We start from the raw sequence: 26297 nt of genomic DNA, 5'->3' as shown, positions 1-26297 counted from the left end.
CTTCCCTAAACTCTCTTTTACATTTATGTGCATTCCCAAACAAGCTCCCGACATGAACGAGCCCTTCACGGGCGCACTAGGATAGCCCTGAAGATGCCCTGTTGGTTCTGTCGGAATTGTTCGATTCGTCGTCCTCATGGGATCCAGCTTCTCGAGCCTTCCCTAGGACGGCTGCGCATGCCAACCAGCAATTGGGGAAAGTACACCTATGTGGCCCCTAGCAACGGTCTGCCCACTCTGGGGTGGCGATGACTAGATCTCGAAATTGAGTGTCCCCCACGCGCGGCACCCCATGGGTCGCGCGCTGGATGAGGGAACTTTCCATGGGTCCACCTTACATTTCTTACCACATACTTCACCGTATAATCACCTAATACATCATCTTCTTTGTCATCCTTCACAGGGGCACGCCGGCTACAGGCGAAGAGCGATACACGGGTTCGCACTTCCACGAGAACTCTTATCAGGTCTCTCTCCCTATACTTTGACAGGAAAGAGGCTTGATGTGGAAGTACCCCCTTTTAACGAAGCCTAAGACAAAAACGACTAAGTGAGTCACATGCTGTCAACCCAACCATCTCAGTCGATAGCAAGCATGGCCCCCGAAGCAAAGCACGTACGCCGACTTCAAGAGCACCTATCCTCCTAGGGGCATCCTCCACGGTCAGGAACGGCATCCGCGTTCAACACCCATGCCGGGGCAACCTCGGTCACCTGCATCCCTGGGAAAATCTTATTCTTCTTCTTAGACGATAGGGGAAATCATTTGTAAAGTTTGCAAGGACGAGCAACGCGAAGTTCGGCTTCCGAATATCCTGAAGCCAAATCTCCATGAAAGGCCGACCTTCACAAAATGGGGCAAGGCACACTAAAGCAACCACGCAATGCAAAGTCGAGGAGTCTTTAAGAAATACACGGGGCACAAAATAAACCCAGCTGCAAGGAAAAAGACACAGAGCGAAAAGAAGCGGGAAAAACCCGCCAATGAAGAGAGAGAGAAAAGACACGGGAAAAACCCGTCAATGAACAAAACAAGGTACCGTCGAGATATAAAACTCCGGCACCGCCAATTCAAAGAAGAATCAACAAACCCCGACAAAAAGGGGAAGCAGCAAACGCAACTCCTCGACGGAGACAGAACACAACGCACTCGGAGGTCGAATTATTCGAACCCTTCGCCCTTGCAAACTCGAGAGAGAAAAGAATCGAGCCTGCTAGGTCGAAAACCCCTCGGGGCGATCTAGGCAAAAGTTAGGGCAAAAGAGAGGCACGACTGAAAATCCCGAGGCGGACAGTCTTGGCAAAAGGAGAGTTCATCCCCTTTAGGTTGAGAGGTACGGCCCCGAGGTGGGTGACCGTAGCAAAAGGAGAGTAAAACGAGAGATAAACAAAATAGTCACCTTGGGCCTTCGCACACTGCGCGGACCAGGGCTCCCCAAGGGAAATGGCCAGGTTATCTACTCCAACACGATCCCCGATCGGCTATCCTACCGAACTCAACCATCCAAGGCGGATTCTTCTTCAAGCAAAGCGGGCGACCAAGCACGCAATCCAAACAGTTCAAGACAGCCAACACTAACCGAAGGACGGAAGAGAAGGGGGTACATCTCACGGCAAGCGTGAACTCGTGTATCCTTTTAGCCTGGGGCAACGCGTTCCCCCCAAGCTTTCTCTTTTCTGTTTGTCTTTGCTTTACTCCAGAATGGGTCACAGCCACCCTTCAACAGGCTACCACAAAGCCGAAATCTCAGACATTCCTTTCTGAGGTCTAGTCATAGTATTCTGGAAATGGTCAGACCGAGCCTGATCAAATCTAGGCAAAAAAATCCCCACGCGGGTCACAAGCGCAGCCGCCCTTCGAGATCTTGACGAGAAGGGTCCTAAGTTCACAGGCGCGTCGAACAACCGATAGAGCCGCTTGGGCACCTTTGAGAACGTCTCGATATGCCCATGTAAGGCCAACAGGAGCCCCGGAGGCCTCGCATCGGGGCCTCAGAAAGCTGGACCCCCATTTGCATCCCCAAAGCAAAAACTCTTCACGAGTCGCCCAGGCGACCCGAAACCGAAGAGCATGCGTCGCGAACACATCCTTTTACCTGTGCTTGTAAATTGCTAGTGATTCCATGACTTACTAATGATGCCAGGATCACAGGTACAACAAGCGCAAGAACTACGGCAGACTCTGATCCCCGGTCCAAGAGGGTACGTAGGCGCTCTCAGAGCTCGAGTCCCGCCTCGCAAGCAAAGTCCCAGTGGCGAGACCGGGGCATTCCCATCAAGCAATCGCTTCAGCGGCGAGACCAGCTGCCAGCAAGAACAACAAACAATCGATCTAACAGCATGGTCGGCTTCCAGCAGATCAAACACACTGCCGTCCCAGGGGCAAAGCACCGACGAAGCAACTTCATTGCGGTAACAACGTCAGTCGACAGCAGCACCGCCTCTCAATGATAACATTCACAAGCTACTGGGGCATCCTCGATACGCATGGAACCACAAGGGACATCTCCTCCTTAACGGACTCACGATTGCCTCACACGACCGGTCACAATCTCAAATCGAGTAGATGGTCCTCTGTGGTCACCTGATGTCATTCCCTTGCGACTTTCCCACCACGTAACAGTCGGCATCCCGCGTCGCCACACATGACTACAGTTCAACGTCAAGCGCTATCGTCTAACATGGACTCCTGCCTCCATATGCTCTATCCCCTTCCTACCAAGTTTGCATTTACTTTTTTACCGCTTTTCGGACTTCATGTCCAGGACTTCGTGTCCACATTTATTACTCTTCGGACTTCACGTCCACATTTACTGCTTTTCGGACTTCGCGTCCAGGACTTCGTGTCCATCTTTATCGCTTTTCGGACTTCGCGTCCAGGACTTCGTGTCCATCTTTATCGCTTTTCGGACTTCGCGTCCAGGACTTCGTGTCCACATTTATTCCTTTTCGGACTTCGCGTCCAGGACTTCGTGTCCATCTTTATCGCTTTTCGGACTTCGCGTCCAGGACTTCGTGTCCACATTTATCGCTTTTCGGACTTCGCGTCCAGGACTTCGTGTCCATCTTTATTGCTTTTCGGACTTCGCGTCCAGGACTTCGTGTCCACATTTATTGCTTTTCGGACTTCGCGTCCAGGACTTCGTGTCCATCTTTATCGCTTTTCGGACTTCGCGTCCAGGACTTCGTGTCCATCTTTATCGCTTTTCGGACTTCGCGTCCAGGACTTCGTGTCCATCCTTACTGCTTTTCGGACTTCGCGTCCAGGACTTCGTGTCCACCTTTATCGCTTTTCGGACTTCGCGTCCAGGACTTCGTGTCCATCTTTACCGCTTTTCGGACTTCGCGTCCAGGACTTCGTGTCCATCTTTATCGCTTTTCGGATTTCGCGTCCAGGACTTCGTGTCCATCTTTACTGCTTTTCGGACTTCGCGTCCAGGACTTCGTGTCCATCTTTATCGCTTTTCGGACTTCGCGTCCAGGACTTCGTGTCCACATTTACTGCTTTTCGGACTTCGCGTCCAGGACTTCGAGTCCACATTTACTGCTTTTCGGACTTCGGGTCCAGGACTTCGTGTCCACCTTTACCGTTTTTCGGACTTCGCGTCCAGGACTTCGTGTCCACCTTTACCGCTTTTCGGACTTCGCGTCCAGGACTTCGTGTCCATCTTTACCGCTTTTCGGACTTCGCGTCCAGGACTTCGTGTCCATCTTGACCACTCTTCGGACTTCGCGTCCACATTTACTGCTTTTCGGACTTCGCGTCCAGGACTTCGGGTCCATCTTTACTGCTTTTCGTACTTCGCGTCCAGGACTTCGCGTCCATCTTTATCGCTTTTCGGACTTCGCGTCCAGGACTTCGTGTCCATCTTTATCGCTTTTCAGACTTCGCGTCTAGGACTTCGTGTCCACATTTACTGCTTTTCGAATTTCGTGTCCTTCTTTACCGCTTTTCGGACTCCGCGTCCAGGACTTCGTGTCCATCTTTACTGCTTTTCGGACTTCGTGTCCATCTTTACTGCTTTTCGGACTTCGTGTCCATCTTTACTGCTTTTCGGACTTCGTGTCCATCTTTACCGCTTTTCGGACTTTGTGTTCAAGACCCTGTGTCCATCTTTACTGCATTTTGGACTTCGCGTCCACATCTACTGCATTTTGTACTTCGCGTCCACATCTACTGCATTTTGGACTTCGTGTCCACATTCATTGCATTCCGGACTTCGTATCGTGTCTACTACAGTCCGGACTTCGGGTCCTCATTTATTGCTTTCCGGACTTCGTGTCCACATTCATTGCATTACGAACTTCGTGCCCGAGTCTACTACATTCCGAACTTCGTGTCTGCATTCACTGCATTTTGGACTTCGCGTCCGCATCTATTGCATTTTTGACTTCGTGTCCACATTCATTACATTCCAGACTTCGTGTCCGCATTTACTACCTTTGGACTTCGTGTCTTTCAAGTATGCGTCTACATTTACTAATTTATGGTTTTTACCATTTTGCTACAGGCCTACATATTAGCACAAACAAGGAGAATGGCCAGACGATCGCCAGGACCAAACTTGGTGCTTCTCATAGTCTTTGGCTGCATCCTCCATCCGAGCATACAACCAAAGAGGGGCAAGCTGTCAGCACCTAATTTCGGTCCACCGGCTCCAAGGGGGGGCAAAATTATCATTTCCCAATTTATTACCTTTTCTAAAAAAAAAAAATTAATTACTGTTCCGGCCGGCCGGGCAGCCGCCGACCGGATCCGGAAATTCGGGATCTCCGCGATTTCCTCCCCGAAATCTGTGGAAATCCCGGCAAAATTGGCAATTAAAGGGAGGAGAATCCTCCTTGTTTTGGGGCAGCTCATTCTCGGGATCTTGGGGAAAAAGAGAAAAAAAAAGAAAACGGAACCGCCGAAAAAACTCCACCGTTTTCCGGCGACCGCCACCCAACCCGATCCAAACTTGACCAAACTTCATTTCCCACATGCATTCGACCTCCTGAGTCCATTTCCGGTGTTAGTTTTGCGATTTGAGGCTTCTAAATGGCCTAATCAATACTGTCCAGAACGGAGAACTCCACCGTTTTCCGGCGACCGCCACCCAACCCGATCCAAACTTGACCAAACTTCATATCCCACATGCATTCGACCTCCTGAGTCCATTTCCGATGTTAGTTTTGTGATTTGAAGCTTCCAGCTTGCCAAAATCGCCCTGTCCAGAGGACATATTCACGGTTTTCCCGGGCTTCCTCGACATTTCCACCGCCTCACGACTATGGCAAGTCGTGCCATCATTTCCTAAGGGTTCCTCATGACCCTCACTCTCCCCCGTGACGAGGTGGTCACGTGCCGAGAGCCGCTCAACCGCGCACCACCGCCATTCTCTCTTTTCTCCTTTTACAGATTTTTCCAGTTTTTACCGGTTTTCTTTGCATCTCTCAGGCAAATAGACATGTCTAATCTTCATGAAACCACTGCAGGCACGATCCTCAGTCAGTTAGGATTCCAATGCCGCCGACCTTGCCTCAAAATTCCATCGGGAGCCTCCGTGGCGACGTCCGACCCGACTTGTGCCAGTCGGGCCTGTTCCTCTGGTCGTCTTTTCTGATCCGAACTTTGAAGGGACGCACGGGTCAGTTCGGGTTGAATCTCGCTACGAGCCACCTATCACTGTGCTCCTCAGTCAGTTAGGATTCCAATGCCGCCGACCTTGTCTCAAAATTCCATCGGGAGCCTCCGTGACGACGTCCGACCCGACTTGTGCCAGTCGGGCCTGTTCCTCTGGTCGTCTTTTCTGATCCGAACTTTGAAGGGACGCACAGGTCAGCTCGGGTTGAATCTCGCTACGAGCCACCTATCACTGTGCTCCTTAGTCAGTTAGGAGTCCAATGCCGCCGACTTTGCCTCAAAATTCCATCGGGAGCCTCCGTGGCGACGTCCGACCCGACTTGTGCCAGTCGGGCCTGTCCACCCTTCCAGTCGGGTCTGTTGCTACCATTCGGGTCTGTGCAAGCCAAAACAGCCCAAACCCGACTCGGCAACGGTCCAGCCCGACTCTTGAAGGCCCTATCCCGCATCTCGGGACTAGCCCATTATTTCTCTGTTGCAGGTCCGGCCCAGTCCGCCAACTTCGGCCCATCCATCCTTCCGAAGCCCAATCTTCCATTCGGCCCAGTCCATTCCATCGGAGTTCGGCCCAATCCAGCTCAGACCGGCCCGATACTGTTCAGACCGGCCCGGTCAAACTCACCCATCATATCTTTGACTTTTTTTTTTTTTTTTTATTTACAGAATCACCCCTCAACTTTCCGAACTAGGTAAATTCTCAACTTAGTGGCATGATTAGGGCTCATTTCCTGAATATTATTGTTTGCTTGATGGATATGATGTGCAGTGTATGTTCTTGAGTCGCGTGGGTGATGGATTTTTCCCGAACTCGATTTTACGAACTTTCTGTTTCGTCACAATTCAGTCCATAGGACGTATTTTATTTTTTAAGATCTGCCCCGAATTTCAAAATCATTTTCAATCAAGCCCCGGTCACTTTATCATTTTTCAATCGGTCCTTGAATTTTCCAGAATTGTTCTAGCATTCCAAGAAACTTTCCGAGTTATTTCAGTTTAGTCCTCGGGCCTTTTTTTTATCTTTCAGATCAGTCCTGATTTTCAATTTCATTTCAAATAAGTCCTAGGGCATTTTCAGTAGTTTTTTTTACAAATCAGTCCCCATCTTTTACGATTTGCAAATCAGTCCCCCATCTTTCGGAATTTATAAATCAGTCCCCATCTTTCGAAATTTACAAATCAGTCCCCATATTTTATGATTTACAAATCAGTCCCCCATCTTTCGGAATTTATAAATCAGTCCCCCATCTTTCGAAATTTACAAATCAGTCCCCATATTTTGTGATTTACAAATCAGTCCCCCATCTTTTAGAATTTTCAAATCAGTCCCCAAACTCTTAGAATTTGCAAATCAGTCCCCAAACTTTCGGGATTTCCAAATCGGTCCCCCATTTTTTAAAATCGTTCAATTCAGTCCTCTGGACATTTTCCAAAGATATCCAATCGCTTTTCCTACTTGGATTCCCCACCGATAACGCACATGCCTCGTTTAAATAATTTTGTTTATGTAATTATGTGTATGCAACATGATAATACGTGCTCTTTGCAACATGTACTTTTCTGTTATTTGTTGTATTCATCGCGGTTCAAGCCTGAACTCATAGGAAACGATATCACGGGGTCCAACGCCAATGCACATTGAGAGCGCGCAACCCGAGTGCGGCATCGGGTCTTGCCTCGACTCAACGTCCCAATCTTAGTGATGTCTAAGTGGAAAGACAACTCAGATAGGATGAATGAGTCGTGGTCAGGACATGACCCGGGAGCTCGACCTGTCCCACGGCTGTCTCAAGAATCAAACGATTCTTCTGTTATCCGTCGGTCCGGTCGGACCCGACCACCGGCTCCATGAGCCCGCGTTGCATTATTTTCGATTTCGGTCTTTTCCAAACCATACGGTGAGCATGAGTGAAATAACGGCCGAACACGAACCAACCGGGATTCAGTCATTGTAATTTATATTTGAGAGAACAATGTAAGGGTTTTACGATGCATATTTAGTCATGTAATAATCCCGGTCGGAAAGTGGACGGTCGGAGTGTTCCTTCGAATTTACGGTGTCAAAACGCGTAAGATGAGCGGAACTTAATCATGTGGTAAATAAATAAAAGGGCAAGCCTAGCAAGCTAGAGTACCGAAAGGGCGTGTGGGATATAGGCCCACACGTAATAGAACCCCCGAATTCGGAATTTCCGGTTCCGTACAAGACCATTGCCTTAGCAAATTAGGTGTACCCCGTACCCCTAGACCCGGGAAACTTGCCGGCCCTCGACTCTTGGGTCGTAAAATGGCAAGTGGCGACTCCTTCTCACGTGCGTCCGTCGCGCGTCCCCGGGAAGGTGGACACTCCCAAGCCGCGTTGCATTTAGGCGCGCGCATTGCGTGCCCCGACGAGACGAAATTCGGGTGCGCACAGACATATCGGCATTTTATTTTGGGATAGACTATCAATTGAGCTGCTTATCATGACCGGTGAGCCGGATTGCTTCCCCGTTTCTGTTTCCGTCGTTGTCATTCTTAAGAGCGTCAAGTGAGATATCGCTTTTATCAAGTTTTTTGCAACAATTTCTCGAATAGTTCTTGAGAAGTCCTTTTAAGTGCCGAGCTACTGCTTGGAAGAATAGATAGACTTGTGATTGTATGTTACGTGGGTTACGGTTGAAGACCGCAAAGTACGACGACTCAAAGACGATTGACAAGATTTGCACTATCAATTCCTCACTAAGAGAGAACAAAGAAACAAAAATTTCCATATTAGATTAGGAAGACCACAACGATCTCACGAGCCTCTCTTATTGGACGGTCGACACTGGCTCGATATGATGTATGGCAGAGCAAGCCTGCTCAAATTATATTTCCAGGCTAATGGTCCGGGGAGGAGTAGTTTCGGTCGATGACAGGGTATTTCCGGGCGTTCTTGATGATTTTCGAGAGGGCTGCCTCGCCGAGGTCGAGGCCACAGACATCCGCCAGCTGGATGAGGTAGAGGAGGACGTCGGAGAGTTCCTCAGCGAGGTGTTCCTTGTCGCGCGGGGTCCAGTTGGGCAGCCCTCTTGCCACTTCCCCCTTCCACTGGAATATCTCCGACAGCTCGCCTACTTCTCCCACCTGCACCAGTTCATGGATCAATCTAACTTACATAACATCTCATCACCTGACGTATCGAATTTCATGACTGCCTCAACCGAGTCGTGAAAAAGATTCAACCATTGCTTAAACTGTACGCATTAAAGGTGATGACTGCTCCCGTTAACCACGACACATCCATAGGATCATGACATGGGATCAAATAACAAGTCTAAGTAGTCCGAGTCAGTCAGTTTGGCTTTACGGGCTGTCGGTGTTCGTCACCCGAACATGGAACCACAGTATCGTGAGAAAAGCATAGGAAAGGGAATATATATATATATATATATTTATACATATATATACCAAGGCTAGGAGGAGATTTCTGGGGCTGTGAAACTGATCCCAGCCTCTGACATGGGCGAACTCAGCAAGCCTCTGTCTCAGCTCCAACAAGGAAACATCCTTTGCCATTGTTGGCAGCTCCTCAACGACATATCGAGAGCTCTCCATACTCTCCTCTTCCTAGCTTGTGGCTAAGCATCAAATTTGATTATGAAATGCCCAAATTTAAAGACCCAATAAAGCAGGCATGGGCCAGCAAAGTCGGGTCGGGCAAGTCACCGCGGCTGATGATGCGCCGCAATCAACTATTGCAATTCGAACCCTGATAATATCGAGATCGGGGAGAATGTGAACGTGTCTCGCCTTTCCCATACAACATGATTTGATATCAGTGACTCTGTCCCACTCTCCATAACGATTCGCTTCAACTTGCAAAGGCAGCAAATTGTTGGATTTATGGCCATTTGATTCCGCCTGAGGATTGTGACAGGTCCCCCCGCCCACAAACACTCACACACGCGAGCACATATGTAGTCTAGGTAGGTTCCTTCTTTTTTTTTTTAAGAAAAAAATAAAGTGTCTTGAGTATATCATTGATTAAAAAAAACCTGAATGTACAAAAATTTAAGGACTATTTGCGTCAAAATTACCAGCTAATGAAGTATCTAGCCCAGCCTCAAGATTAGGAATTGCACACACTTTTAACTTTACAAGACCTATCATATATCTGTAGTATAAGAGTGGGATCGGGCTAGTCTTCTTCTCAAAAATTCGAAGGTTGCGCTTCTGCCACACCGATATATATAACACGTGCAGACCAAGTGAAGAATAGTAGAGTCCAAACCTTCTAACATTTAATAGACAAACCCAAGCCAGGTCGGAGTTCAAATCCTTCACTTCTCTATACACCCCAAACCTTCCAAGCAAACTCTTCCATAAACGCCACATCGTAGTGAACCTAACTTTCATTAATAATTTGTTCTTGAGCGCCATCCAACAAATGAATGAAAGTACCGCGAATGTTCCATGGAAACCATATTGCCCTACCCCATTGGATTTTACTCTCCCTTGGCAGAAATTACTCCCATGTTGCAGCAACAGAAAACTGTCCACATTCGGAAACTGTCCAGACCGATCGATCTCGTTGCTGAGGTTGCAGCATATGAACTAGCTCCCTCAACTCCTCACGCATGCGGATCTGCTGTTCTTGGCCATTCGCAATATCCTTGCTTAGAGACCATGGAACCCACTCTGGCATCCTTCCCAATAGGTCTGACGAGAAGTCGATCCATAATCCATGCATCGTGATGCAAAGGAAAAAAAAAAAAAAAAAAACTCCACGAGCAATCTCCAGACATCATTAATGTCCAGAAGCTTCCCGTAAATTTGTTTCTCGATTTCCGGGAATTCTATGGTGCAAATCCCTATCATTGTGCAATCATTTTTTAAACCATTTGATTACAATTACTGATGAGTAAATAAATAATTCATTGATTATTCAACAATGAAAAAGCTAAATTGAACCATACAATTGATTACACCTCAGATCACCCGGTCATTTCCGGGAGCTATATTAATGGACATTCTCCCTATTTCCTCTCCTGAATACGCATGCACCACAACAGAACCTGTGAAAGGAAAATGGAATTCAATCTCACATATGTAGTATCATGTTGAAAGCGCAATTGCATCGCTTCGCTGTGACTGGTTGAATCACGGCGAATGCCACTCGGATATGAGGGTTCGGTTCAATCGTAAGTTTGGTCAAGAAATGATTTTTCTATCTTATGTCGTCGACAGAATCTTGTGAGATACACTCGTGTCAGGGCACGACATCGCAATCTGAATGGATTTCCTAAGAATTTTGTTTTATGCCAGATTCGTACGAATGCACCAATTGAATGAGATGATTTGTGCTTAAAGCAAGTGCTTAAATGATGTCTTTAATAAATCGAAAAGCGGTGCCGCCCCCGCGAGTGGTCCACTCCTCCTCGTGGGCTGCGGGCCTTAATATGTTGATTGTTCAATCCAATTCCCAATCGACACAATCCGGGGGCGGACCCACGAAGCATTTCCTTTCAACTCGTATAACAAAAGCAGTTTTATGTTTTAAAGTTTACGATCTTATCACGCTCATTGATCCTACGATTTCGTCCGCCCGTAAAGAGATATCGCCAGAATCGTCTCAAAAATTGAGCGGATCTTGAGAGGAAATGGTACTACTACTTAATCTGGTTTTGAGTACTGACTGGAGCTCGGATTCGGTGGTGGTGAGGGTAAAAACTCGTCGCGATGGCTTATATGGTGGTTTGGGGTGGTTCACGGCACCGTGACGATGAAGTCGCTCATGATGATGCTTGAGAGGGATTTTTAGGGCGAGAGTGTCTTGAAGGGGAAAAAAATATAACATTAAGGTTTTACTATTTAATTTTAAATAATAGAATATACTAAAGATAGTTAATAAATAATTTCGCACAACGCTTGAGTCCCATTATTAATTTTGAGATAATTATTATTCAACAATTGACCGAATTCCCCCACGAATTTCGCATGCTTGCAACCAATTTGTTTGATAATCATCAACTCGCAATTCTTCTCGTCCACTAACGATCTTAGCCATTACAGTTAAATCAATCTCGTTTAGCCCCACTCCTAGTCCTTCCACTAATTGTGATTTGCCATTAATTCTTTAGCACATAGTTCAGCCCGAGTCCATAATTAAACATCAATGGGCCGAATTCCCCACTCACTCAGTTGAATTTCTTCGTTTCTCATGCAGTCCATCTCGAGTCCTGCGGAAATTTGGTATGAACACTTTCCGGATGTCTTTGTGGGTAAAGTCAGATTTTGAGGACATCCTAGTACTATCCATGTTATTATTAGGCGAGTCGAGCCGAGCTCGATCCCGACACGTTATTGTCTACTCTAGCAGGAACATTTCCGATCAAAATTGTGGTAAATCTATTGACAATGATTTCTGTGTACAAGAAGAATAAAAACCTCTGAACTCTGAAGTAAGGGGGCGGGGGAAAAAAGGGGAAAAAAAAAAGAAGAAAAAAAAAAAGAAGACAAGTCTGAGATTCTAATCAATGTGCTTGTGTGTTGTAAATAGCAAAAAACACTATTCACATTTGGCTCTTCAATTGAAGTGTGTGATTAATTAATCACTTTGATGCTGGAGAAGATCCGTTGCTGTGAATTTGATCCCTCCAGTTGCTAGAAACCCTGAATAGCATCCCAAACACCTCCTTCATGTTCGGCCTCAGGTGGGGCGACTCGGCCGTGCACCGGATCCCGATCTTCAGCAGCTCGCACATCTCCTCGGCTCCCTCTGCCAGGCCCGACCCCAGGACGGCCACAGGCAGCACAGCCCGGTCTGAGCCGGGTGGCCCGAAAACCCTCCTGGCCCATTCTACTAAGCACTCCTCTCCTCCGTCCAAGGCCCGCCGCCCCGTGGCCAGCTCCATTGCCAGCACCCCAAAGCTGTACACGTCCCCCTTCGTGGTGGCCCGCCACGTCTGCCCGTACTCCGGGGCCACGTACCCAATAGTCCCTGCCACCACCGTGCTCACGTGGCTGTCCCCGGCATCCACTGTGCGGGCCAGCCCAAAGTCTGTCATGCAGGCCCGCCCACTACCGTCCAGCAGCACATTGCTTGCCTTCACGTCCCGATGGACGATTGCGGGAAAGCACTCGTGGTGGAGGAACACCAGGGCCCGGGCCACGTCCACTGCGATATGGACCCGCCTCTGCCACGTCAGCCTCAACCGATCCAATATGAGATCCTCTAGGCTGCCACCTTCCATGTATTTGTACACCAATATTTTCTCCGACCTGTATAAGCACCAACCGTATAGGGGCACGAGGTTCGGGTGTGGCCAGTCGAAGCTATCACCGCACAAGACCTCCATCTCAGCTTGGAATTCTTTCTCGCCTTCGATTCCTTCCCTCTGGAGCTTCTTGACAGCCACTTCTCTTCCATCAGGGAGCACTCCCCGGTAAACCGTTCCGAACCCTCCTTTCCCGATGACCTTATCGTTTGAGAAGTTCCCAGTCGCCTTCAGAATGTCAGCGTAAGTGAAGGCCCGCTTTACTAATTGGATCACTGGGACCATCTCCGACAGCCATGGGGAAGAGCAGCCCGAACTCGATCCAAACTCTTGCTCGTACTTAGCATTTTCCAAGAGATCTCTGTCTGCCAAGTCGAGCGGGCTCTCAATGAGGGTACATACTATGAACGAGAAGATTCCGAATAGGAGGAAGACCGAGATAAGAGCTAGGAACACCATGGACTCAACGAGCTTCGAGGGCTTCTTTGGGGTACCGGACCCTCGATGTCTTGTGCTATTCGGGGAGTGACCTTGGCCTGTGGAGGAATAAGGTAAATGCAATAGCGGATCCCCGAGGAAGGATTCCTTCTCGAACGTAGCCAATTGCCCCGTCGCTGGAATCGCCCCTGAGATGAATGGATTGTACGAAACATTGAACTTGCTCAAGTTGGTCAAGTTGTTGAGGCTTGTTGGAAACATACCCGAAAAATTATTATTAGACAAGTCGAGGTTTTGAAGGCACTTGTTGTCCCCGAGCTCACTAGGAATTGCACCAGAAAATCCGTTACTCGATAAGTTTAGCACCACGAGGGGCAATTGCCGAACCTCTCTAGGAAACTCACCGCTAAAATTATTCATTCCCAGATTAATCATGCTAAAATTTTTCATCTTCCCAATCTCTGAAGGAACCAAACCAGATAGCGAATTCCCACTGAGCTGTACGTAACCTGAGATTTGATATGTTTGCGTGGAGGATTCTGCACCACATAACGGAAATAGCCCGATCCCTTTTAGAAGCCGATCCCATATGCCTCGGCAAGTTTTCCGGGTGAGTAATGTGTATACAAAGCTGAAGGGAGGATAATCAGCAGGAATCCATCTCCTCATGGCAAGGCACTCCCCTGAGCCAGCGATGACATGATCGTTATCCAGCAGATTCGACTCGAAAGTCGCTCTTGGGTTCTGCCCAATATTGACTAATTCAGGCGGATAATTTCCGGTGAGCTGGTTGTTAGCAAGATTTAACCACAGCAGGCTTGAGCAGTTACCGATCTCAGGTGGGATTTGGCCCGTCAGCTGATTGTTCGCAAGCATTAGCCACAAGAGAGAGGTCAAGTTCCCAAGCGATGGCGGGATCGTGCCAGTAAGCTCGTTGTAGGAAAGGTCAAGAGCTTGAAGTCTGGGAAAGCTCCCGAACTCGACTGGAATGGTTCCATTGAATTGATTGGACGCGAGAATCAGAAATTTTAAGCTCTGCATCTGAGACAACTTAGACGGCAAAGGGCCAGAGAAGTTGTTGAAGCTCAGGTCCAATCTGACGAGGTTATGCAGCTCTAGGATTCCCGACGACTTGATCCCGCTCGTGTATGAATTCCCGTGTAAGACTAGATACTTGACACTTGTAAACCTCCCGAAGATGCCCTGTATCTCGCCCCCGAACTTGTTTCTGCTTAGGTCCAGGAATGCCAAGTTACTGAGGTTTAATAGTGACTCAGGGATGTCCCTCAAGAAGCTGTTGTTTCCTAAAAAAAGACCTTTGAGGCCCGAGATCGAGCCAATTCCACCTGGCATCTGCCCCGTGAAATTATTCCCCCACAGGTTCAAGATCACCAGATTCCGGCAGTTCGACACTTCTTCGGGGACCAGACCTGAGAAGTTGTTCTGGGAAAAGTCCATTATCCGGAGGCTGCAGTTCTGCGGGAAGCTCGAGGCTGAGAGCTGTCCGCTGAGATAATTCTCTGAGACCGAAAACTTCTGGAGCCGCCCGAACCCGCCCCATATGTTCCCAATGAACTTATTCGTGCTCAAGTCGAGGTGCTCCAACCTGTAGCATTGATCAAAGGAGTCCCCGATGCTGCCCGTCAAATTATTGGATGAGATATTCAAGACTACCAAACTGTCACATATAGTGGAGAAGCTCGACCGGATTTCTCCACCGAAACGGTTCATCGATAAGTCGAGAGTGCGGAGGTTGCGTAATCCTGTAAGGTTTAACTCCCCTTCTAGGAGGTTGTGCGACAGGTTGAGGTATGAGAGCTTTGGGCACTGGCTCAGGTCCTGGGGGATCGAGCCGCCGATGGTGTTCTGGGAGAGGTCGAGGTAGGAGAGCTCTGTCAGGGCAGAGAAGTTATGGAAGATAGCACTTGAGATGGTGTTCCCGGAGAGGTCAACGCCGCTGACTCTTGCCGATGTGCTGCCGTTTGGCGTGCTGCAACGGATTCCCTTCCAAACGCAGGGGCTGGAGCTTGAATTCCATTCCGAGTAGTGGCCTCGGTTCACCCGATTGGATTCTTCCAAGAATTGCTTCAGATTCAGCAGAACTTCTCTGTCTCTGTCTATGGAATCCCCAAGAACTGCTATAACTGTCACCGTAACAACCAAAAAAAAAAAACCGACACCAATGCTTGTCAGTTGAGATCATCCTCGGCGCTACGGAAAATGGTCACTTTCTGGAAACTAAAAATCCGTTGTCCCTGTGCTAAACAGGGATTCTGCCATCTGACAGTGATGGAAGCCTCAGATACCATACTTTTAAGTTTGGTAGAATCTCCCTCGTTTTCTCTTCCTCGGAGTCGGGTTTTCGTTTTCAAAATAGAGGGAGAGGGACAAAAAAAGAAACAGCAGCGTTCTTGGAAAATGAATACAAGAATCGGGTAATACCAGAAAAACGCGTTTGCCAAATTCATCGCCGGGAATGGATTTCGAGCTCAAAACCAATACAGTACCCAGGAAACACCCAGAAAACATTTTCCGAGAATCCATCAATCGGGATAGAATTTGAGCTCAGAAAACCATGTGATATGTTAACCGGAATCATCCTCGGGAAAAGGGTCTCCTCATTTTTCTAATCTGAAACATCGACTTCCTCGAAAAATGCAAAAACTTGGCATAAAAATAAAGAAAATCAGACTGAAAAATCAGCTTCTGCTTCTTACCCCCGAGGAACAGCATGAAAACAGTCAGCAGAATTTTCCAGGAATCGGTTTCTTCATCTGACATGATAATTCTCTCCTCCACCTCTCAATCTTCTCCTTCTTCTTCTTCTTTAACTCTGCTCTTCTTCGCTTTGCCAGGCTCCGACCAGTCGGAAGCAAGAAGTTCGCCGATAACTTATTGTAGAACGTGATAAGAAATTGAAGAGCGAAAGCACAAATATGATGTTGGGCACCTGCAGATAACAACGACCAAGGAAGGCAAACTAGAAGCTGGAGCAAGCCTCTGCTTGTTTTATTCTAAAGCCTTTTTCTTAATTTGAGTTGTGAGATTGTTGTCATTATAATAAATATTGATGTCACGGTGGACCAATGTCCGGCGAGTCATAATCTTTGAGCAGTTTGTTTTCTCGTATGGGTGTCGCTGTTCTTTCCGCACGCACGCTCTTGTTTATTTCATATTATCTAAAGATCGTAATTTTCATATGACTTAATCATATGATTTCTTATTGGAAGTTGAATTTTCTCGTTTCCTTTTAAAATTTTGATTTTCTTTTTGCCAATTAAATAAAATTTTGTAGTATTTTTTCTATTATGACGAGATTTTATGGATTTGATAAGAATTAGGAAATAGGATAAAGAATTACAAAAAATCTGAGTAGCGAATTTGGAATCTTGACCAACTATGAAAAACTGCAATATAGCATGTTTCCCAATTAAAAGAGGCAGTTGAGCCGCCTCCATTGACCGGTTTGCCCCGTGTATTCGATGCAAAGAGTCAATTTTTCAGCTTTTCCCATTTATATATGTCGTTCTATTTTGTCAGTTCTAGAAGGACACATTTGCGTCCTCTAATTTCTCTCTCTCTTTTTAAATATTTTTTCAATTTCTCTTTAATTTTTTTATTATAAAAAAGCTCATGCTTTCAATATATAAATATAAAATGACAAATAATTAGTGAAAATTGAGTACGAAATTTCTTAATTTCAAATGAAAACTGCATTTGTTTCTTAATGTTTCTCTTTTGTGATTTGTTGTCGTTGAGTCGTAACATTTTAAACTTTAAATACCATCAAAGGAAGTGGACGAAAATGGCACTTTTTTTGGTTGGTGAATTTTATAAGCAACAACAACTATAAAAGCGGATAATTTCTTTTTGAAGAGGACAATTTTCATTTTAAGAGTTTTAAACCCCATTAAGTTTTGTTGAATAATAAAAATTAGCCGTGGGTTTATAGCACCGAGTTTGAAAGATTAGGCATAGTGATTAGCTGCCCTGCCTAAACTCAAGTTAATCGTGGATTGAGCTAATGGTTTGAACAATAATATTTTTATTTGATATGATGTTGTGGGGAGCCACTCGATGTTATTTATCGTGATATGATAGTAATATCGGGCCACAATAATCTAATAAAACCGCATTGATTTAATCTGGTGATGATAAATTATCCTAAAGTCAATGTGAATCAGATATCCAGTACCGTGCCATGTGCACGGGTATCCAATGTTGGCTTCATCCCTATCCTGCCCTAGCCTCGGGGGCGGGTAATATCCGCTTCGAACGGATTGGGACGGATCGGGGCAAAATTGCCATCCCTATGTCGAGGACAAAGAGACTGGAGAAGGTGGTTTTGGCGGTTTTAGTCAAAATGCGGATTAAGAAATCAAAGAAGAGGTTAGAAGCCACTGCTTTTTGGTCAATGGCTGACGTGGAATTTCACATTTGTATTGCACCGTTATTTTAAATTTATCATCATTTTCTTCCCCCAAATATAATTAATTTATCATCTTTTGCTCCCGTTATTCCCCATTTGGACCCTCTTTTCCAAATCCACCCATTTGCTCCCGACGAGTAGCTATTGAATAAAGGCATATATATAGATACATTACCCTAATCAATCTAAGGATGCAAAAGTATATGACAACTTAGAAGATGGCTAACTTGAATATTACCTAAAAGAAAATATTTGACAATCAATAATCACGACATGCATACCGTCCTAACTAGGAGCACGCTTGATCATTTCTGAAATATAATTTTACTTAATGGAAATTAGACCGCCGGAAAAGAAGCAATATGTCGAGGCATGTGCAATACAGTTTTGTGCTTTCAATCTGTAGACATTTAGCACTTTCTAGTTTGAAGTTGTTCACTTTCAACCTCAATTCAATTTTGAGCTAAACTATGTCGATTTTGGAAACTTTATTAATATATATATATATATATATATAGATTTTATCATCACAATATGAGGAGTAACAAAGCATTTTAATACAAAAATGTAAGATTGAGGTTTTCTTTCTGATATAATTGCTGAATCGCTCCTTATTTATATAATAAAAATACAAAGGCGATTGTTCTAGTTTCTCTCTCTCTCTCTCTCTCTCTCTCTCTCATTTGAAGGAAAATTACTAAAATGCAAATTTTAACAAACAACCCTAAGATTTGTTTAAGAAGACAAGACAGAATCTTTACGACAAACCTCTAAAACCAATATTCTCATGTCGTACTATATGTAAAATTTAAAGAGGAAACTTTAACTTTGATTGTTAATATCTAATTATTTAAAATATTTAATGGATTAAAAGGAATTTTCGGTGTATTGATAAAAGATTATTAAGGGTCACGAGTAGATGGAATTTCATAAATTTGAATAAATAAATAAAAGACACATAGTTCATATAATAATTTAGTTACAAGTCAAAAGTCAAAAGAGAAGATTCAAATTATCAACTATTAACATATCAATCGATCAATATATAATATATAGAAATCGAAGAACGGAATATGAGAGCTCCATTTGAAAACTTTTGACTCCTGGTAAAATATCGTTATTTTCTCAAATCAATTCTTTCGATAACCCTAAATTCCACATTGAATTGACCTTTCAATTTCAGTTCAATAAATTTTACTATATATTTTTTAATCATATTCGACGTATTTTGATTATTCGTCTATATTATTTGTATGTAATAATATATATATAATTCTTTTTTTGAAAAATTAAAAGAATTCTCGATGTCTTCAACGAATTCCTCGATATAAGTGATATTTTCTCAAATTCAATGTACTAAATGCTCTATAAATACGAAACGAAAATTCTTCTTTTTGCATCATATTTTTATACACGACAATTTTTCCCATGCTCTAAATCCCCCATTTTCTATTACACTAATGCAAATTATAAATTTATAATATATTTTTCTATAACATGGAGTATTTAGATTTCGTATGACTAATCGTTGCAATCATACAATGAATTCCTTGCAAACCCATGAGACAAGTCATCCAGCCATGTATGTCAACTATCGGGTTAATACTATAGGATTATTGGCTCTCTATACATATAATCTTCACATATAATCAAATGGTTTGATTACATATTCGTTTGCCATCATAATATTTAGTTTTTTCATTGTTTGTAGTATTTGTTTTGTCTACTTGATAAAATATAAGATTTTTATCATATAGTTTTTACATCTATATCCATTTGTACATTATATATGTTAAATATTCAATATAAAAATTTACCGTACAACGCGCGGATGTCAACTAATACTGGTTGTGGAGTTGAATTAAAATACCCACCAGAAAAAAATGAAAAATCTCAGAGTGCAGCATTAACTAATTTGGACATCTCAATAATTTCTCCAATTTATATTTTAAAATAATTAAAAATTGTTTTTATTACATTTTTTTGACCGTACATAACTTGAAAATAAAGCTAAAACGGACGGACCTCTACCTTACATGCGAGTGCAGGATTTATCATATTAGGTCTATGATGCACCTTCCGTTATAAAAATAGTTAAGTTCGAGATTATTTTTATCATATCAGTGTATTTTGATACACCATTTCTCTCTTAATGAAAATTTAAGGGAAAAAAACAAAAATTAAAGACGCCGATTCTATCGTGACATATTGCATTGCATGTTAACATACACAAGTATGATTTTCTTTGTAAAATTTACTCGAACAATTTAAAGTGGCCCACACGTGAAATTGAAGTTTAGCATCCGCTAAGAACGACTAGACGAACTAATTAATCAATTTAATTGACCAAACCCAGAAAAAAAAAAGAGAACAATTTATTCAATTGACTGATTAACCAATTAATTTTTAATTTTAAAAGCCGAAAAAGTTGAAATCAATATTAATTAGGTTAAAATTTTTAAATCATCATCCAGAAAGCAAGTTGGACCAGCCAGCACCACACACGTCAGCAGACACATAAGCAATTTCCCCCCTACAGCGAATTCCATTTGGTCGGTCATAAATTAATTGAATTATTACCTAATTTAAGTAAAAAATGTGTAATTATTAGCTAAAAAAAGTTTATGTCTCGCTTTCATTTTGCAAGTAGTTGACTGGCCATTTCTTATACAACATGCGAGAGAGAGCAAGTATTTCTATATCTCAAACCCGACTTAATAATCAACTGTGGAGACCATTCTCGAATAATGTGTAATCTTATTCCGAAACTCGTCAATCCGACGGACAGAACAAACGTCGAGTTTAAACGATTATCCACGTCCATTATTCGGTATTCACCGGAAAATGTCAAGTCGAGTCCTGTAATGAAACTTAGCTCGGAGGTTTTCTTTTACGTGCTTGTCGGGGTCGATTCACATGCGGAGAGGAGTGACTTTGGGGGGTCAGCAATTACTGCTCCTCTTCCGTGTGACGAGGTGCGGGCGGAAGTCAGACCAGGATATCATTGTTTTGACTGGCAATGACTGCTGCCTAAGCATAATTATTTTTTTGGATTTATATCATCGTATCGTGCGATATTTTAAAATTTTACACTACATGACACATATTATATTAATTTTATCATTCAGCACGATATCTTGAAATTTTTTTATGACATAGCACACTAAATAATAATTTCACCACATAATACAAAATTTTGAAATTTTTTCACCATGTAACACGAATTTAGTTTTTCGTCAGTTTTTTGTGCTCTATGATGAAAAAAATTCACAATTTTGTGCTATCTAGTGAATTTTTTTATATATATTTTTGTACTATCTGGTAAAATTATTACTTGTTGTATTATGCCATAAAAAATTTTCAAAATATCGTGCTAAATGGTGAAAATAAAAATACACGTGTTATGTGATAAAATTTTTCAAAATATTGTACTACTATATGGTAATATTAAACTTTTTTTTGTACTTAAAAAAAGGGAGCCTACGGTCCAAGATATCGTCGGATTGCACGGGTGAAGAGGTCTCGTCTCCTCATCCGTGTGAACCAAAGACGACAGTTTCTGCTTCCAGTTTCTTACAGCTACTGATAGAAAACAATTCCGCATTCATACACTGTGAGTTCATTTCTTATAGGAATGAGATTAGACATCTAATGATCGGCCCGGAAAGGGAGGTTATGCCGAATTTTGAGTTCGTTACATCATTACTGTGTCGGGTTGTTTTGACTCACCTCCGATAAGAAAGTAACCGATTTCGTAATGATCACATCCCTGCAGCTTTGATGAGGCATCGGCATTTAATCGAAGTCCCCAACTTTATTCGGAACTGATGTCCATTTTTGTTTTTGTTACAACTCGGATCTAGAATTTCATGTTAAGAAACTTGCCGAGTGGAGGACGTGTCGATACGGTCTCATCGTATGCAGGGGGAGGATTGAACTTCGGGGGTTGGGATTCGTCCCGAAGGACGGCTAAAGCCATCTTCCTTCTCTGCTTCTGCTCCCGCCATTTCCTCAGCTGATCTTCAAGAGCCCACTTAGCTTTCTCCGCCGACTCCGCCCTGCTCATTGCCTGCTCAGCCCGAGTCCTAAACTCCCCGGTCTTCACCATTGCTGCTTCGAGCTCTTTCTTCAGTGCTTCGACTTCGTCCTTGTTTTCAGATATAGGGTGTTGATTGGGATCTTCCGCTCTTGATAGCTGATCAGCCATCTCAGTCTTCCGAATAAGAGATTCGTATTCCTCCAACAGGATTGTTATATTAGACTTGGTTTTTGCGTGGTGTCCTTCATTAGAAGATGAGGTTTGGATCTGGGGGTCGCCGCCGAAAGGGAAGTCGCCTTTGTCTTCAGCTTCAGCTTCATCCTCGATGTTATCAGCTCCCACTCTTAGCCTCTGGTTCTCCTTCTTGGCCTCTCCCGCTTCAACCGCGAGCTGTTGAACAGCAAGGTAGAGTCCCGACTTCATGCTGTTAGCCCTCGCTTCAGCTGCCTCAGCTGCTGCTAGTCTCGATCTTGCCTTATGAAGCTCAGCCTTCAGCAAAGCTATTTCTACTTGAGCATCGCTCTCCTTTTCCTTGATCTCAGCTAACTCGGCTTTTGCTTCCTCCAAGTGATTCACAAGCACTTCAATGTCGCCGTTCAAGTGGTTGATATTTTCATTTTTGTTGCTAAGTTCTACCTTTAACCGGCTCCGTTCCATTTCCATCACTTCGATGTAGACAGTTAAATCCGAGACATTCCTTTCCTTAACTCCCAAGTCTGCCCTCAAATTTTCCAAACTCACCAGGGTCTCAGAAGCGGCTTTTCAGATGAGCTGAGCAGCTCGTTTGCTTCCTGAAGTTCTCTCTGCAATGACTCGATGAACGCCGACTTGGCCTGGAGCTGGTTCTCTAATTCTTCCATCAGTTCAACCCGTTTCTTCATATCTTCTAACTGCTCTAGCACTTGAACTGATGCCTCTGTGGCTTGCTCAATCTCAGCATCCTTCTCCGCCAATATCAAACTTTTCTCTTTCTCAGCCTCCACTGCAGCTGCCTTCAACACAAGGATACCTTCGCCGAGCTCCTCTGCTTGCTTTAACAGCTCTTCCATCTTCTCTCTCTCCATAGCAGCGGACATCTCCATCATTTCTGTCTGTGTCAGAGCCTTAAGTTCCATCTCTCTTGCACTGGCAAGTTCACTCTCCCGGTCAAGAAGCTCCGCTTGTGTAGCTTTCAGCTCGTTCATAACATGCGAGAGCTGCTCACGGATTTTCTCTGTTTCCGACACATGATTAGCCATCTCCTTCAATTTGGACTCAAGCTCATCAGCACGGTTTCCAGCTTCTCTACACTCCTCGATGTGGTGATCCCTCTCGAGCTCAGACTTCATCAGCATCAAGGAAAGTTCATTTGTTCGCTCCTCATACTGATTTAGCTTCAAAAGGACTTGCATGTGAGCAGAGTCCTTTGCTTCGAGTTGCACCTTGTAGTTGGCCAACTCCTTCTGCAGCACCTGAAGCTCATCCTTCTCGCTTTCTCCCTGTAAAAACATCAAGCAGACAACTTATCAGAGATCAATACCAAAAATCACAAACAAACCCATCAGATTAAGTCAAAGGACTTTCAGCTGATTATTGGATATGTCACACAGACTCGGAGATACAAAGCATGTTCACTATGAAACTATTCCACGTTAACAAATGATTGAAACTGCAATCAAAAGCAGACCTGCCAGTCATAACATCACGTTCTTTTAAGTTGTGTTGTGAACCAAGACCGTGATCGTCTTACCTCACTGCTGCTCGTCCGGTATTTCTTCTGATCTCCTTTCTCGCCAAACAAGGAAAGTGCAGCTTGGACTGACTCAATTGGTTTGGTATCGATTTCACCCATATTTGTGGTCCCGATCCAAACTCAACCTTACTTGTGACCCTCACAAGTGCACAGAATGCAGCCTGCATAGATGAATGCCAGCTTTAATCGACACCCTTAAACCAACACGCGAAGTCAAGCAAAGCTCCAGCACCATAGACCAATTACGTGAAAAACCGGTGATATCGGGACTAGCACAGAGAGTCCTCAACTGAGAGAAGGCAAATTTTCGAACGAGTTCAAGGCTTACTACTTGATGAGAAAGAAACACGACGGCCTTCAACATCGAACAAACCCGGAAAATGATGAACTTTACATACAGAAGCACAGAATTTGAAGAGAAAAAACAGCAACTTTTGTAGACAAAAATAGCACATTTTAGCGACAAGTAGAGATCATTAAAGTGACCGAACCCGTAATCACGACAACCTGAACAGCTCAGTCGTAGAATTTTCCAGCGACCAGGGGATTGGAAGAGGAACCAGAGATCTTCTGGAATGGAGCTTCGGAGGGGCGATCATGGCTATGAGGAGAGCTGTCGTGGATCGCGTGTCTTAGAACACAATGCTGCCAAAGCTCGTCATGATCGAAGAGACCACGAAGTTGGAGAACAAAGGCTGACGGGCCGGTTCTTCGGAACGATCGATGGGGAAGCTCCATGGTCGGAGTCTTCCGTATGTCGCCGTCGTAAATGTCAGAAAATCGTCGACCGGGGTACGTCGCGGCGTTTCCGATTTGCTGCGGGTTTGGGATCTCTGACGGCAAGAGAGTCAATCAAGTGCTTAATGGGCTCAAAAAATGGACCCAAACCCAAGGCCCAATTCTCATAGGTAGCTTTCAAGTAAGAGAAAATATTTCTCACTTAACTATGTGTTTTAAATAATGATAAATTGCACTGATGGTCCAAATTTTTTTTTAAATGTTACAGGTTGGTCTAAAATATTTTTTGAGTAACTTATTGGTACATTAAGTTTCAAAACCGCTTCAATATAGTACATTATGTCATCTCGTGTTTGACGTCGTTAATTCAACGCTAACGTGGCTCATTACGTGTCAGCACCTTTTCTGAGGTGGCCAAAACAGTAAACAGAATGATGCCAAAATATTTTTCAGAAGTTACATGATGGTACGAACTCTTTTAAAATTGTAATTTAACAGTACAAAATGTTTTATATAATGGTACAGAAGTTACAAAATGTTTTCTTTCTCGTCCCTTTACTCTCCCCTTCATTCTCCTATGCGTGTATTCTCAGAACCTTCATGCCTTTCTTTCCCCCATGGCCGACCTATGTCAAAGCTCGGAGCGGTAGTTGGAAGGCTCGTGGTCACTGGAGACCTCTCTCTCTTCCTACTGCTCCGAGCTTTGACATACACAGTCGGCCATGGGGGAAAGAAAGGCGTGAAGGTTATGAGGATGCACGCATAGGAGAATGAGGGGGAGAGTAAAGGGACGAGAGATAAAACATTTTGTAACTTATGTACCATTATGTAACTTCTGTAAAACATTTTGTACTATTAAATTACAATTTCAAAAGAGTTTGCACCATCATGTAACTTCTGCAAAACATTTTGGCGCCTTTCTGTTTATTGTTTCGGCCACGTCAGAGAGGTGCTGACACGTAGTGAGCCACGTCAACGTCGAACTAACGACGTCAAGCGTGAGATGACGAAATGTACTACATTGAAACGGTTTTGAAACTTAATGTACCAACAAGTTACCAAAAAAAAAATTAGATCAACCTGTAACATTTATGAAACTTTTTAAACCACTAGTGCAATTAACTCTTTAAACAAATATGGATTGTTGCGAGAGACGGACCTTCTTATTTTCTTTAGAAATTAATTAATTTAATAGGTTACATACGTGATTTCTTGAAAGTTTTTAAACTATAATGAAGCGATTTTTTGGCAATTCATTTTATTTTTATTGTAGTAATATAAATAGATATTCAAAATATTTTTAAGCACCAATATTCTATTTAGACTATTAAAGTTAAGTTATACAGACTATCATGTCTTACATTAAGATTAAGATCTTATTCTATCTATTTGTATATGATGAATTAAAGTTAGTTTCGGTATCGAGTCATCTCACAAAATCATACCACAAATTCTTTTTATCATTTTGAAATTTCTTTACAATTATAAGATAAAATATTCAATCAACTGAAAAAAAAATTCCCTTTTGAAATCTTGTGCTCATGCTTTTTTACCAATGAACTCGACATTTTTTAATTTACTGTCTATTTGATTGTCCATATTTTCACTTTCACATTTACCGAATAATTGTACAAAATTATTTCCTCTTCGCCGCAAAGTTCTATTCTCTGATTTTTTAAAATGAATTTTCTATAATAAATTTTAATTTTTTATAATAATTTTTAAGTTTTAATATCAGCTGAGAAAAATGACCAATTAAAAAATGACTTTTTGAATATGAAAAATAAAATTTAGACAAAGTACTGAGGGATGTTAGTTTTTATATCGTATAACCAATATATTAATAATTATATACTTTATAAAATGTTCAAAATTTTATTAACAATCAAGCGTCCATAATATTGATTCTATTACTATATGATTATAAGATTATGTGTTGTATTAGTTATTACATAAATTACGATTACGGTATTATTTTTCGAAATAATTTTAGTCCTGCGGAACTGCGCGGACAGTGTGCCCTAAGTTACAAGCGGACCCGCACAATACGAAAACTAGCC

General features: G+C 43.5%; 3 protein-coding genes across 3 annotated transcripts; all 3 read right to left on the bottom strand.

Moving 5' to 3' along the window:
* Window positions 1-8310: 8310 nt before the first annotated feature.
* On the bottom strand, window positions 8311-9303 carry LOC116190441 (dCTP pyrophosphatase 1-like). The gene is made up of 2 exons (XM_031520122.1): window positions 9053-9303; window positions 8311-8728 (listed from the first exon to the last, which is right to left on the bottom strand). Exons 1-2 carry the CDS (start codon window positions 9197-9199, stop codon window positions 8483-8485), a joined length of 393 nt encoding a protein of 130 aa, XP_031375982.1. The 5' UTR covers window positions 9200-9303; the 3' UTR covers window positions 8311-8482.
* A 2665-nt stretch (window positions 9304-11968) lies between these two features.
* On the bottom strand, window positions 11969-16335 carry LOC116190445 (probable LRR receptor-like serine/threonine-protein kinase At1g74360). The gene is made up of 2 exons (XM_031520126.1): window positions 16017-16335; window positions 11969-15443 (listed from the first exon to the last, which is right to left on the bottom strand). Exons 1-2 carry the CDS (start codon window positions 16078-16080, stop codon window positions 12196-12198), a joined length of 3312 nt encoding a protein of 1103 aa, XP_031375986.1. The 5' UTR covers window positions 16081-16335; the 3' UTR covers window positions 11969-12195.
* Window positions 16336-21522: 5187 nt separating this feature from the next.
* LOC116190444 (protein WEAK CHLOROPLAST MOVEMENT UNDER BLUE LIGHT 1-like) lies at window positions 21523-24325 on the bottom strand. Its single transcript, XM_031520125.1, is given in 4 exon segments — window positions 21523-22528; window positions 22531-23245; window positions 23497-23660; window positions 24007-24325. Coding segments are annotated over 3 exon segments (1758 nt in total). The 5' UTR covers window positions 23599-23660; window positions 24007-24325; the 3' UTR covers window positions 21523-21587.
* Window positions 24326-26297: the final 1972 nt, after the last annotated feature.

This window comes from Punica granatum, unplaced genomic scaffold (assembly GCF_007655135.1).
Source record: "Punica granatum isolate Tunisia-2019 unplaced genomic scaffold, ASM765513v2 Contig00437, whole genome shotgun sequence".
NCBI classification, from domain to species: Eukaryota; Viridiplantae; Streptophyta; class Magnoliopsida; order Myrtales; family Lythraceae; genus Punica; species Punica granatum.
This window is presented reverse-complemented; position numbering and strand designations above follow the sequence as displayed.

Excerpts from the sequence above, each read along its gene's own strand:
- LOC116190441 (XM_031520122.1), bottom strand. The coding sequence starts at position 9,199 with ATGGAGAGCTCTCGATATGTCGTTGAGGAGCTGCCAACAATGGCAAAG. Across the intron at positions 8,729-9,052 it reads GAAATCTCCTCCTAGCCTTG|GTGGGAGAAGTAGGCGAGCT; the intron begins GTATATATATGT and ends GAACTGGTGCAG.
- LOC116190445 (XM_031520126.1), bottom strand. The coding sequence starts at position 16,080 with ATGTCAGATGAAGAAACCGATTCCTGGAAAATTCTGCTGACTGTTTTC. Across the intron at positions 15,444-16,016 it reads TTTCATGCTGTTCCTCGGGG|TTATAGCAGTTCTTGGGGAT; the intron begins GTAAGAAGCAGA and ends TTACGGTGACAG.